We start from the raw sequence: 12,713 nt of genomic DNA, 5'->3' as shown, positions 1-12,713 counted from the left end.
GTATTCTGAGGCAGTGTTGCGGATTTTGTCCTGTCCAACTGATGTCAGTATATAGATGATTTCCTTCTGAGGTGAATACTGGTGACATCACTGCTTTAACACACTTAATGATCCTCTTAATATTAAGATCATTTATGACTAATCCTTTCTGCTGGAACAGCAGTATTTTGAGGCAGTGTTGTGGATTTTGACCTGTCCAGCTGATGTCATCATCTAAATTACTTCCTTTTCAGCTGAATATTGGTGACATCACTGCCATTCACCAGTGATGTCACTTAATAGTCGCTGATGATGATAATATTAGCTTTTAATATTGAGAAGATAATTTCTGACCCTTTCAGCTGGGACAGCAGCATTTTGAGGTACCAGGACAGTGTTGAAAAGTTTGGCCTGTCCAATCGATAAGGTCAGCAACTAGATGCCTTTCTTGTCAGGCTGATAATGGTGGCATCACTGTTTTTCACTTATAATATCACGTGCTATAAGAATTAGTGTACTAAGGGTCCCTGAGTAAGCAAGTGTGACGCCCTGGCCTATCAGGTCATCACAGGGTATTGTGCAATCTGCCCTTCTGTGCAATATCCACCTCCTCCTTGGTTAGGGGTCCCTAACAAATGGTGTTGCCAAAACCAGCTAATCAAAATCCTAGGAACACTGTGCACCACACCCAACAGAGACACCAGTGGACGGCCTGAGTGGAATAGGGTCGCCCACGTGGGGGGTTGGTTAAGGGGAGGTCAGGAGTGTCAGGAGTCAGTCAGAGAAAGGGAGAGTGTAGAGTTGGAGGTGAAAGTGAGAGGAGGTCAGGAGCTGGGCTCCTTGGAACTACTAGTTAGCAGACGTTGGTCTGGGCCTGGTAAGAGCTGGACCCCCTGTTGCAGGGGATCGTGACAAAGGGCACGGCATTCTCGTGGAGAACAGCCGGCGGCCTTGTACCATCACCGGGCTGGGACCAGAACGTGAACCTTAGGTCAGGGAGTAGCTTCAGGCAACCTGACAATTCGCCCGACGAGAAAAGAGCCTTCAAGATCCGCTCTCCACCCGCTTCAAAATCGGGGTACTAGCGCAACGAGAGGGATAGGACTTTCCACACATACGGTCAAAGAAATCCCAAGTGTGAACCCTGAGAGCAAGCTCCCTCAGTTAGCCACACTGCACTGGGGAGCGGGACCCGACTAGTTTTAGGCTACAGGGACCAACCAGAAAGAAACAAGGTTACAAGGGAAAGGTCACAAATCAACAGGCAACACCAACGGGACCCATGCGTGCTCCCCTTCACCGGCAGCAGTGTCCAGAACTTTGGTTTACTACAGCTGTCAGTGTCAGCGTTATTGGACTGAGTGAGTACGCAAGTGACCCTTACCTCCCCAACGGCACCTCCCTGTTCCCATCACCGAGTCCCGGGGCATTCCCCCTACCCTTGGTGGGGTTAAACACCTGGCTGCCCACTCCATCGCCACCGGGTACTCCCAATCGCAGCGGTGGTACTCCATCTTACCCCACACCATGGGTGGCCTCACAAAATCTCAATATACCATACCCCCTTTAAATACCCCCCTTCATTCGAGTGGCCGCGAGACCCCTGGGTCCGGACGCCCCTCGAGCCACCACGGATCCGGATCCGAGCAGCTCGGCTGCTGACACGGGGGCGGCACACAAGGACCGCTACAAACACATTACCTTTCGATCATCACAACCTGCGTAGGCCAGGTTTGACTTCTTGGGTTATCTTAGGACCTCCTGGTGTAGTGTAGAGCTTATGTCCATACTGTTAGATCGCTTCTATCACCAATCACAATTACTTTTTCCAGACCTATGAGCAGCGGAAAGTGGTGGAGTTTACGTGTCACACCGCGTTTTTCGCCAGCATCGTGGTGGTCCAGTGGGCCGATCTGATCATCTGTAAAACCAGAAGGAACTCTGTCTTCCAGCAAGGCATGAAGTAAGGAGCTCATGGTGAAGTCTTACTATTTGGGCGCCAGTTTTTATGATAATCCAGGATTGTTTATATCAACAGTGGTAAATACAGGGGTGGTCCCATAAATGGTCCCTTCTCCACCTTCGACATGTGTGGACCTGGTCCTAATGCAACCTATATATGACTGATTTATAGGGATGCAATGGGGTAAAAGTTTCTCACAATAGGTGACATAGACCAATAGTGGTCACCCCTCACCTCTTTGTACAAACATGGTCCTAGGGGACTAAATGAAATACTCAATATCTCTTCAGGAACAAGATTTTGATATTTGGCCTCCTGGAGGAGACTGCGCTTGCTGCATTTCTGTCCTACTGCCCTGGAATGGATGTGGCGCTCCGGATGTATCCACTGAAGTGAGTTATATTATATTTAAAAAAAAAAAAAAGCAACAAGCTTCATATTCTTCGTAGAAGGTACTTGATGGTAGAGTGCTGGTACAGTCTGATATTTTTAGCCGTGCTGGTTTCCATAGTATGGTATCTTACATGTATGTCCAGCAGGTGGCGCTAGAAGCACACTCAAAAATAATCCCGTTCTTGTCTCATTACATAGTATTGTGTTGTTGATTTGTTGCTTGTGGAATATGTTGTAATATACATAAACCCCCCAATAAAGATTTTGGACCATTAATAGGGAATTTTTGAGACTCATTTATCATTTAATTTGTCGCTTTTCCCTTAGGGTGACATGGTGGTTCTGTGCCTTCCCATACAGTCTGCTCATCTTTGTGTATGATGAAGTCCGCAAACTAATCCTACGCCGTGACCCAGGAGGTAGGGAAAAATACTGCCCCTATGTACAAGAATATAGCTACTATAATACTGCTCCTACATACAAGAATATAACTGCTATAATACTGCCCCCTATGTACAAGAATATAACTACTATAATACTGCCCCTATGTTCAAAAATATAACTACTATAATACTGCTTCTATATACAATAATATAACTTCTATATTACTGCCCCTATCGCCAAGAATATAACTACTATAATACTGCTCCTATATACAAGACTATAACTACTATAATACTGCCCCTTTGTACAAGAATATAACTACTATAATACTGCCCCTATGTTCAAAAATATAACTACTATAATACTGCTTCTATATACAATAATATAACTTCTATATTACTGCCCCTATCGCCAAGAATATAACTACTATAATACTGCTCCTATATACAAGACTATAACTACTATAATACTGCCTCCTATGTACAAGAATAAAACTAATATAATACTGCTCCTATGTACAAGAATATAACTTCTATAATACGGCCCTTTGTACAAGAATATAACTACTATAATACAGCTCCTACATACAAGAATATAACTACTATAATACTGCCCCTATGTTAAAAAAATATAACTGCTATAATACTGACCCCTATGTACAAGAATATAACTACTATAATGCTGCTCATATGTACAAGAATGTAACTACTATAATACTGCCCCTATGTACAAGAATATAACTATTATAATACTGCTCATATGTATAGGAATATAACTACTATAATACTGCTCCTATGTACATGAATGTAACTACTATAATACTGCTCCCAAAATATAACTATAATAGTTCACTTACTTTGCCTTAGCAATGTGGATTACATTTTTATAGTCTTGGTAACATCTGATTCTCTCCTTTTACAGGATGGGTGGAGAAGGAGTCCTACTATTAGATGCTCTGCAAGGATGGACGCCATATTTGGAGGCTATGTCTGCTCCAGACCTGATGAGACAATTATATCCACTTTATAACTCAAAGGCCGAAGTGTTTATTACAATGTAGACGCTTGAGTGTTAGACTCTGGCCACCAACCCCAGGCCATGGATATCAACGCAGCTTTCTGGCCGAAATCTATGGCAGCCACTAGACTGTTAACCTCTCTGCCACTAACCACAGTGAGCTCATGAACCCTCTCGCTGCTACTCCTGTCTGACCAGTACAGCGATCCTCTTGTTCTTCCTTTTTATGGCCATGTTGTATCAGTATTTTTCCTATACTTTACATAACAATTACATTTATAAAATTCAGTCACTCATTGTGTGTATCATTTTATTTGACATCATACAGTCACAAGATAAACAAAAGTAGCTTAGCTTATAGTATATTTTTAAAGGGACTGTCCCTGTTAATAATCTGATGGTCTACGTCTACACTGTTCCTTCTGCCCTCCGCAGTGAGAAATCTGATGGTTGTCACTTGGAATCTGTCAACACTACGCCGACAGACATGCCCCTCACAGCTAAACATCGCCCTCTAGTGGATGTTATAGTATTGCAATCATGGACATAAAATGCTAATGTCTCCACCTTAGATGTCTAAAATCTTGAGGTATTCATTGGTGAGCTCGCAGGAGTAGAAAAAAACCCTATACTCAGCCTTATAGATGGGCATGGTGGTCTTTGTGGTTAGCCTTGTGTGGTATTGGGTTCGTATCTGGCCATGGTCCTCCCATAATCCAAAAACTTTCTATTGTGAGATTGCCGTGGTTTTCTTTTTGGTTGGGGGGGAGTGAAATGATGACATTGGAGTCTCATGGATGCAGATAAAGAAGACCCACAGTTGTCTTTATTGTGATATGCCAAAATTGCTGGGACCCCCTAGGCTCATTGATGTCTCAACTCAGGTCTATGACTTCCCTAAAAGTGTTCTTCCATTTACACATTCATTATTCATGCTCAGGATGTTTGGGGGTTCCAAAGTCCCCTGTATGAATGGAATGGTTGTGCGTATGCTTAACATCGTAATGGAGTATACGCGCCACCACTGCCTAAATTTAAGGGAGTTTGGGACCCTTATTGTCGAGATTGTGAGATGTCATAACTGTTGGACTACCAGTGATTGGTCACCCCTCCTGTGGATGAGAGATAGACATGAGCGATTTGATCATTACAAATTTTACCAAAATTTTTGGGTTTTGGGTTACACTAGTTCAGCAAAATTGCAGCCAACTATTTTTGTGGTGTAGGGAAGAAAGGAAAAATATTAAAATGTACATGGACCCATTTAGGTTGGACCCTATAGTAACCGCACTTGTTGATCCTTTTCCGGACACGCCACAAGCATTGGAATACCCATGTCAAATGCAAACCAACCATACTCTATCATTGGACCTCACAAAAGCTGTGACTAGTTTGGTTCTTAGATCCAGTTTGTCCCTGTGTTTACGAAGATCAGTCATATTGTGTTTTTTCCCGAAGAAGAAGCTAATGTTAGCTTCGAAACGCGTAGAAAATAACCTCTTGGTCCAGGATTTATCCTCATTATATCAGAAGGGCAGCACAAAAAAAGCCCTTCTCCCATTTATCTTTTCATGAAGGCATTAAGGTACTTGTGTAATATTTTGTCTTTTTATGGCATGGGTGATATCTCAGATGGATAATGGCACAAACACAGTTAACACCTTAACTGGCGCTTCCGGTGTAGGTTACTCAACAGATCGTGTCTAGATTCACCAACTTCTAGAAGGTTATCGAACACCTAATTAGGAAATATGGAGTTATAAGAAATTCTGCCTGCCCTAGGTAGTTTTCCCTGGACATCATGAGTCGTTCACCTTCTTAGCATCCATGGTTCTATATACAGAAGGGGTTAGGTCGAGACCCTCAGCAGATTCCTAAGGAGACCTCAGTCCTTGACCATCCCTCCACTCGCCTCTTCGACTATTAATACACCGACCAGGCTGGCAGCTGTAAAATGTAGCACTCTCTGAAATAAGGTATGAAGCCTGCTGGCGGAGGATAAAGTGTGCCTCATACCAAGCATGTATCATTACACCACTCCGGGACATCAACAGCTCAAATGCATGTAAAGCGCTGACCTTTTCTGACCTCACCTGATAAGAGCTGCACATATCTGACCACATTACTGAACAGACCACGCATTATTAATGTTATCCGGAAAATCTGCAGGGGGTGGCCGAAGGTGGCTATACTACAAATTAGGTCTGAAAGAGTAATAATTTCTGAGTCACGTAGTTTATTACATAGCGGCAGTGACAAAATTATGTAATACTGCCCTTATGTGTGTGGTTGAGCATGTTTGCCATATACATTACATAAAACAGATGTAACACAACAAATGCATTACATTCAACTTGTTGGTTGTCCTGCACGTCAGCTGTCTTTCATACTTTATAGGTTTAGTTGTGTGTTGTATTTTATATCTATTGTATGTTGCGGGCCCATTGAACCTATACATATAAAAGCAGCCGCCTTTTGTGGCTCTCCTCTTTGGAGATTGCTGAGCTGGTACCAAGATGGGGTGACAGACCCCCAACTCTTGCTATGTTTTTTGGTCAGGAGAGTTGGAGGTTTGTGTACTTTGTATACTTGTGATTTTATCTTTTTGATGTGCTTTTTTGTATTTGTTTGAGGAAATTGATATTTTGGGTTGATTTAAAAAAAATAAAAAAAAAAAGAGAACCCAACAATAAAGATATTGTATGTATTTGTAACATCATCTGTTGATTAGTTCAGAACCATCCAACCACAGACGTAAGCTTAATTGACTTCAAGAAGAGAAGTTCTCAAAAAAAAAGAAGCCCTTTATGGAGTCATGGTCCTCACCACTCTTGTACAGAGGACTAGAAGTTAATTAGTACTAAAAAGCCTCCTATGATACTCTCTCCCTCTTCTGTGACTGCTGCTACCCTGTGACTCTACCCCTCCTCTCTTGCTCTGCCCCTCCCTTGTGACACTCCTCCTCCCCTGTGACTCTGCCCCTCCTCTGTGACTGCTCCTACCTTGTGACTTTGCCCCTTCCCTCTGACACTGCTCCTCCCCTGTGACTGCTCCTCTTCTGTAACTATTCCCTTGCCCTTTTACACTGCCCCTCTTTTATGACAATGCCCCTCTCCTGTGACTCTGTCCCTCCTCTCTTATTTTGCCCCTCCCTTGTGACACACCCCCTCCTCTGTGACTGCCCCTCCCCTGTGACACTGCCCCTTCTCTGTGACTACTTTTCCCCTGTGACTCTGCTCCTTTTCTCTGACAGTGCTCCTTCCCTGACTCTTCCTTTGCCCTTTGACACTGCCCCCTCTTATGACAATGCCCCTCTCCTGTGACTCTGACCCCCCCTCTGTCACTCTGACCCTCCCTCTGTGACTCTGACCCCCCCTGTAACACTGACCCCCCTCTGTGACTCTGACCCCTCCTCTGTAACTCTGCTCATCCTCTCTGACTCTGCCCCTATCCTGTGACTCTGCCCCTCCCCTGTGACTCTGCCCCTCCCCTGTGACTCTGCCCCTCCCCTGTGACTCTGCCCCTCCTCTATGACTTTTCCCCTCCCCTGTAAATTTTAAGACCATTCCATCAAGGGCTTGACCTCCCATGGTTCCAATGGCAGGTCCTGGACTCTTTGGGCACATCAAATTCTAGGCTGCACCCACCTCTTCAGATTCTACAAATGAGCTGTATTTGCCTTGATTTCATTTATACTTTTCTGCACCTACACAATGTTTATGCTAATGAGGCATTTTCTATTGGAGCAAAAACAAATTATCCAAACAAAGGAGAGCAGATAGGTAACTCTAGGTCAGGTAAGGCTTGTTTCACACATCCGGAATTTCGCCGGATCCGGCACGCACGCAGTACAGTACATTCATTTACAGTGGAAGCACGACACCATGCGGTTGTGTGCTTCATGCACAACCGCATTTGTTCGCATGGTGTTGCTTTCCACTGTAAATTAATGCACTGTACTGCATGCTGGATCCGGCATTCGGCGAAATGCCGGATGTGTGAAACTGGCCTACAACTGCAGCTGAGGCCCAAGAGTCTTAATTTCTTCACTGGCTTGGTCAGAAAATAGCAGATGAGGCCTTGAGAGGGAGCAAAAACAAAAAAATAATACTTATCAGCCACTCCATCAACTCCAATTCCTGGTATAGGGAAAGGGATGCACAGATCAGAGTCCAGCTGGTCACCGGAAGAAGCAATCTAAAAAAAAAATCCAGCAATCCCAAATGATAAAAAATTCCAAGACTTTATTTCACATTTTAAAAGTCCATGGGTCACACTCCATTAAAAGGGAAAGATGATGCATTTCAGATCCTTACTCAATCTGTTTATTTTGTGGGGTTTTTTCTTCCCTTACTCATATCTGATTTATTGTAACCACACACATATATTATATACACTTCCAACCCAAATCTGCTCGCCCAAATTCTGATGTGATCAATTATACTAATTACATAGGAGACAGAAGGGTTAATCCACAACACTGATTGAATAGAAAGTGAGAAAAAAATAAAAATTATCTCACCATATGTGCATATTAGATCACATGTTCATACAGACCTTTAGTAATAGCCATGTATACACACTGAATGGGTAAGACATACAATGCCACAGAACAAAACAAAAAAAAAATATTATTTTCTTTATATATACATATATGCATATAAAACATAAAAACAGGCATCAGCACAGCTATGGATGTAAAATATGTCACCAGTATACAGAACAGCCTATTCTGTGGAAGCTTATTATCAGATTTTTAGTATTGCCAGAAAATGTCCTATTTATCTTAGGGAACCTCAATATAACAATATAATAGTTTATGTACAAAAACTCATATTTATGACAGAAACACATCCCAAACAATATACAGCCCGAACAATAAACTAGGTATACAGTGTGTCCACCCATATCCTGTCCACCGCCATTAGCTTGAGAACAGCGGCAGCTATAGGCATAGAAGTTGTGTCTAAGTAGCCATGCGTTATGCAATGAAACCACCTATAGCGCCACCTGGTGGAAAACAACGGAGTTAGCATTTTTATTTCGAAAACGGAACGAAATAGAGAAAAAAAGTTAATTACAAAGTTGCAGGGCATCATCAATTCAATACAAATCGACACCTTGCATACAGAAATGCTATGATTAGAACGTGTAAAACTCACAAGGCTGCGGATGTGAAGCGATACCTCATGGAGACCTTCCTACAAGTCATTGGGTATGGTGGCTGGGTGGAGTGGCCTCCATGCTCACCTGACCTGACCCCATTGGACTTCTTTCTGTGAGGTCACATCAAACAGCAGGTGTATGCAACCCCTCCTCCAACATTGCGGGACCTGCAACGACGTATCACAGATGCTTGTGCAAACGTGTCACCTACCATATTGCACAACGTGCAGCAAGATACAGTATGCTGTCCAGAGTCCAGATGTGCATTGCAGCTGACGGGGGCCACTTTGAGCAAGAATGTTAAATGAGCGCCATATGCGTGACCAGCATTCAATGTTTTTTGGGGGGGGGGGGGGGGTGTCATGGGTTTCATATCATAGCATTTCTGTATGCAAGGTGTCGATTCGTATTGAATGCCCTACAACTTTGTAATTCACTTTTTTTCTCTATCTCGTTTTTCAAGATAAAATGCTAACGTCGTTGTTTTCCACCAGGTGGCGCTATATGGGATTTCATTAAGTAGCGCATGGCTACTTTACTATACCTAGACACCACTTCTATGCCTATAGCTGCTGCCGTTCTCAAGTTAATGGCGGTGGACAGGATATGGGTGGACACACTGTATATCCTCCTAGCGTGACTGACCAGCCAAATGCACCATCCTTATAAATTTTTACCGCATATGTTCTAGTGTGAACAAGGATCTGTTGGATCCAAAATGCGTCATCTGTTTCCCTTTTAATGGAGTCTTAACCATGGAGTTTCAAAATGTGAAATAATTTTTTGTTATCGTTTGGGAGACGTGCGAGTATGAGACATGTATGTGATGGAGACATGCGGGTATAAGAGAGATATAAATGTGCCACCCAGGGCTATAAGATACTCGGTCCCGGGCAGTGCACTACTGGGATGTGTCACTGGATGGCCGTTCCCCGGTTCTGTGACCCTGGGGGTCGCTTTAAAAGGGGTTATATGCAGGGGAATGCTCAATAAAGTTTATATCGTGACCCACTTGCGGGTTGCGGTTATGGAGATAGAACCGCCGCTGCACAGTCTCTCCGCTGGGGCTGGTGTTGAGAGCAGCCTGGATGTTGGGCCCTCCGCAAGTGGGGCCGGGGCCCCAGGGGGTTAGGTGATGGAGTTAGAAGCGGAAAGAAGGTAGGCCACACAAGGGGTTGCTGTGTAACTGGTTCTCTTTACTCACAGTGGATGGTAACTGGTACCCGGAGGAAGGCTGGTGTTCACCTCTGGTTCCCTTAGTCCCAGTGCCGGTGTGGTATCCTGGTGGCTTCTTTCCCCTGCACCTTTCTCTAGTTGGTGGGTCCCCGTGGCTTGGAGCGTCTGGCGGTCGCCTCCTGTTTGTCTCTCAGTCTCTGGTCCGTACAGCGGTCAGTGTGAACCCTGTAGGGTCGGCGTTCCGTTCCGGTCCCTGCTTCTCCTGTTACTGCTGGTGCCCCAGGACTTCTAAGGTCTGTGAGGTCCTTGATGGTCCCCTCACTATGCAGATTTTATCATGTCTGCCTGGAGCGTTTGCCTGACCTAGGGCTCTGAAATCCATCGGTGTTATGTTTCCGGGAGTACTTCGCCGTATTCAACTGGCAACTACACGCCTGGGCCCTGAGGTCACCGTCACACTCCTGTGTCAGTGCAGTTACGTCGGTCTCCTCTCCCCTCCACTTACTGTCTGTCCCCTCCCACCTGGTCGTTGTCTAGTTGGCTCCACCCTTGGGTGGCCATCCATTGGGTCCAATTCTAGTCTGTCACCAGTCTGTGGGAATGGGGGAAAACTGGGATTATAATGTGTTTTGCGGTTACCGGCACTGGTCTTCCAGGTCCCTGGGGGTAGGCCCTGCATCTTTGGCGTGATGCAGTACCTGGTACTGCCCAGATGGGTTCAGGGGCGCTACATAAAGGATGGAGACGTGCGAGTATAAGAGACGTGTATAGGAGGAGACGTGCGACTATGAGACGTACGTTATGGAGACATTGGGATATGGGAAGAGATCCATAAGCCACTCGTATATGGCTCAAAACATTATTATTTTATGAAATCAAAATATAAAATGTACAAAATGAACAAAGACAGTGTAAGAAACTCTGGATAAATATAATGTAGCAAAGTGCACTGTATAGGGGAGACCTGGAAGGGTTAGTGATGGGATACTGCAATCTGCTGGCTGAAGGAAGAACAAATCAGCTAACAGAAATCACCTAGGATATAGAAATCTTGCAGTTTGTTTCCAGAGGATACTGGACCAGGTAGTCCACAAGAACCCTGCACCGTTCAGCATGATCCCTAAGACTCCCGCACCGTCCAGCAAGACCCTCCAGACCTCTACAACCTCTTCTATGCCTGTCAAGATCCCCAGACCGGACCATGTGGGCAACTTGCAGGCGTCACCAGTCAAAACAGCCACCCGTGGGCACCCGACTTTGTTTCTACCTGCCCGGCCAGGTGATACTTAATGCGGAGACTGTATTAATAGTGGTTGTAGTATACTGTGCAATTCAGTGACTTTAACCCATAGATACAGGAAGTGTAGGGTCAGGAGTCATACGTTTGGGTATGTCCGAAAATGGTGCAACATAGAGCACACGCTGACTCCATCTGCTCCATTATAGTCAATGGCCCCATCAGCGTACACGTCCGAAACCCGTTTTGCGGGGGAAGAGGGGGTTCAGACGGATGTCCCGATGGGGCCAGTGAATGTAGGTAAAAACGCAATGTGAAATCGGCCTACAAGACGTATTGGACGGAGATACATATAACACCACAAAAACACACTAACATATCTGTGATGTATGTTTATATTATTTACTGTTTTGTAAAGTGTATTACAAATGTGATTATTCTAGCTGTTTTTCATTATTTTTTTAGTTATTTTGCTAAAAATATAACCATATTACTACTGTATAACAATGAGGCGTTCTGTGCTTGTAAAGAACGGAAAAACAATTTAGGTGTTTAGATAGCAAAAATCTCTTGTGTTTGGCAGTTCAAGCTATGGCTTACAGCTAAAGCTTCTGCTTGCTCTGATGCAGGTTGTGAGTTTGGCTCCTCAGACAGTCCGCTTTTTCATAAATCTATAATAAATAGTTAAATATGAATACAGTTTTTGAGCATACAGGGGACATTTCCTCCAGAGTTGGAAAAAGAAAATCCACAAAGAGAGTAAGTGGAACAATCAAAGCCACATTTGAGAAACCTACAGTGCTCCTTTTTCCAACATGGTCCCTGGCCCTAACCATATTCATTTATCCTATCCCTAACCCTATTTCAAATTCTAACCGTAACTCTCTCCCTAAAATTAGCCATAAAATTAGATATCTTTATTTAAAGAGGTTTGAGAATTTTTCATAGCTAACGCTTTGACTCATTCGGTGAACATTCACCAGAAAGTTTTCTCTCGAAAAATTAAAAGGCATGAGTGCTGACTGCCCAATTGTTATGTGCATTAAAATATCTTTTTTGCAGATATTAAGGATATTAATTTTCATTTTTATCCACAAAGTGCTGCTATAGAAGATTTATATATTATTTGCAGGTGACAAACTCCATGACCCCATAGCTCCGTGGTTAGAGTTATTGCTTCTTCGACGCTTGGGTCCTGGGTTCTCATCCTCTGAAGAACAAACTCAGATCTCATTTTCTGCTTCCTTGTTCCACACAGAGGTGGATATAGAGGATTTATATATTATTTGCAGCTAGCCATCCCTATAGCCCAGTGGTAAGCACTATTATGTTTCAGCGCTTGGGTCCTGGGTTCTCATCCCATGAAGAACAGACTCAGATCTCATTTTCTGCTTCCTT

General features: G+C 43.9%; 1 protein-coding gene across 2 annotated transcripts in view; it reads left to right on the top strand.

Moving 5' to 3' along the window:
• The window catches only part of LOC142257419 (sodium/potassium-transporting ATPase subunit alpha-2), a 34,407-nt gene extending 30,383 nt beyond the window's left edge, over positions 1-4,024 (top strand). For both annotated transcript variants that reach the window (XM_075329524.1, XM_075329525.1), the window contains 4 exons: positions 1,812-1,942; positions 2,233-2,334; positions 2,663-2,754; positions 3,641-4,024. In XM_075329524.1, coding sequence (XP_075185639.1) covers positions 1,812-1,942; positions 2,233-2,334; positions 2,663-2,754; positions 3,641-3,669 — 354 coding nt within the window. In that variant the 3' untranslated portion in view covers positions 3,670-4,024. The remainder of the gene's footprint in view (positions 1-1,811; positions 1,943-2,232; positions 2,335-2,662; positions 2,755-3,640) is intronic.
• The last annotated feature ends 8,689 nt before the right edge of the window (positions 4,025-12,713 follow it).

The sequence above is a fragment of the Anomaloglossus baeobatrachus genome, chromosome 12, assembly GCF_048569485.1.
Source record: "Anomaloglossus baeobatrachus isolate aAnoBae1 chromosome 12, aAnoBae1.hap1, whole genome shotgun sequence".
Lineage (NCBI taxonomy): Eukaryota > Metazoa > Chordata > Amphibia > Anura > Aromobatidae > Anomaloglossus > Anomaloglossus baeobatrachus.
This window is presented reverse-complemented; position numbering and strand designations above follow the sequence as displayed.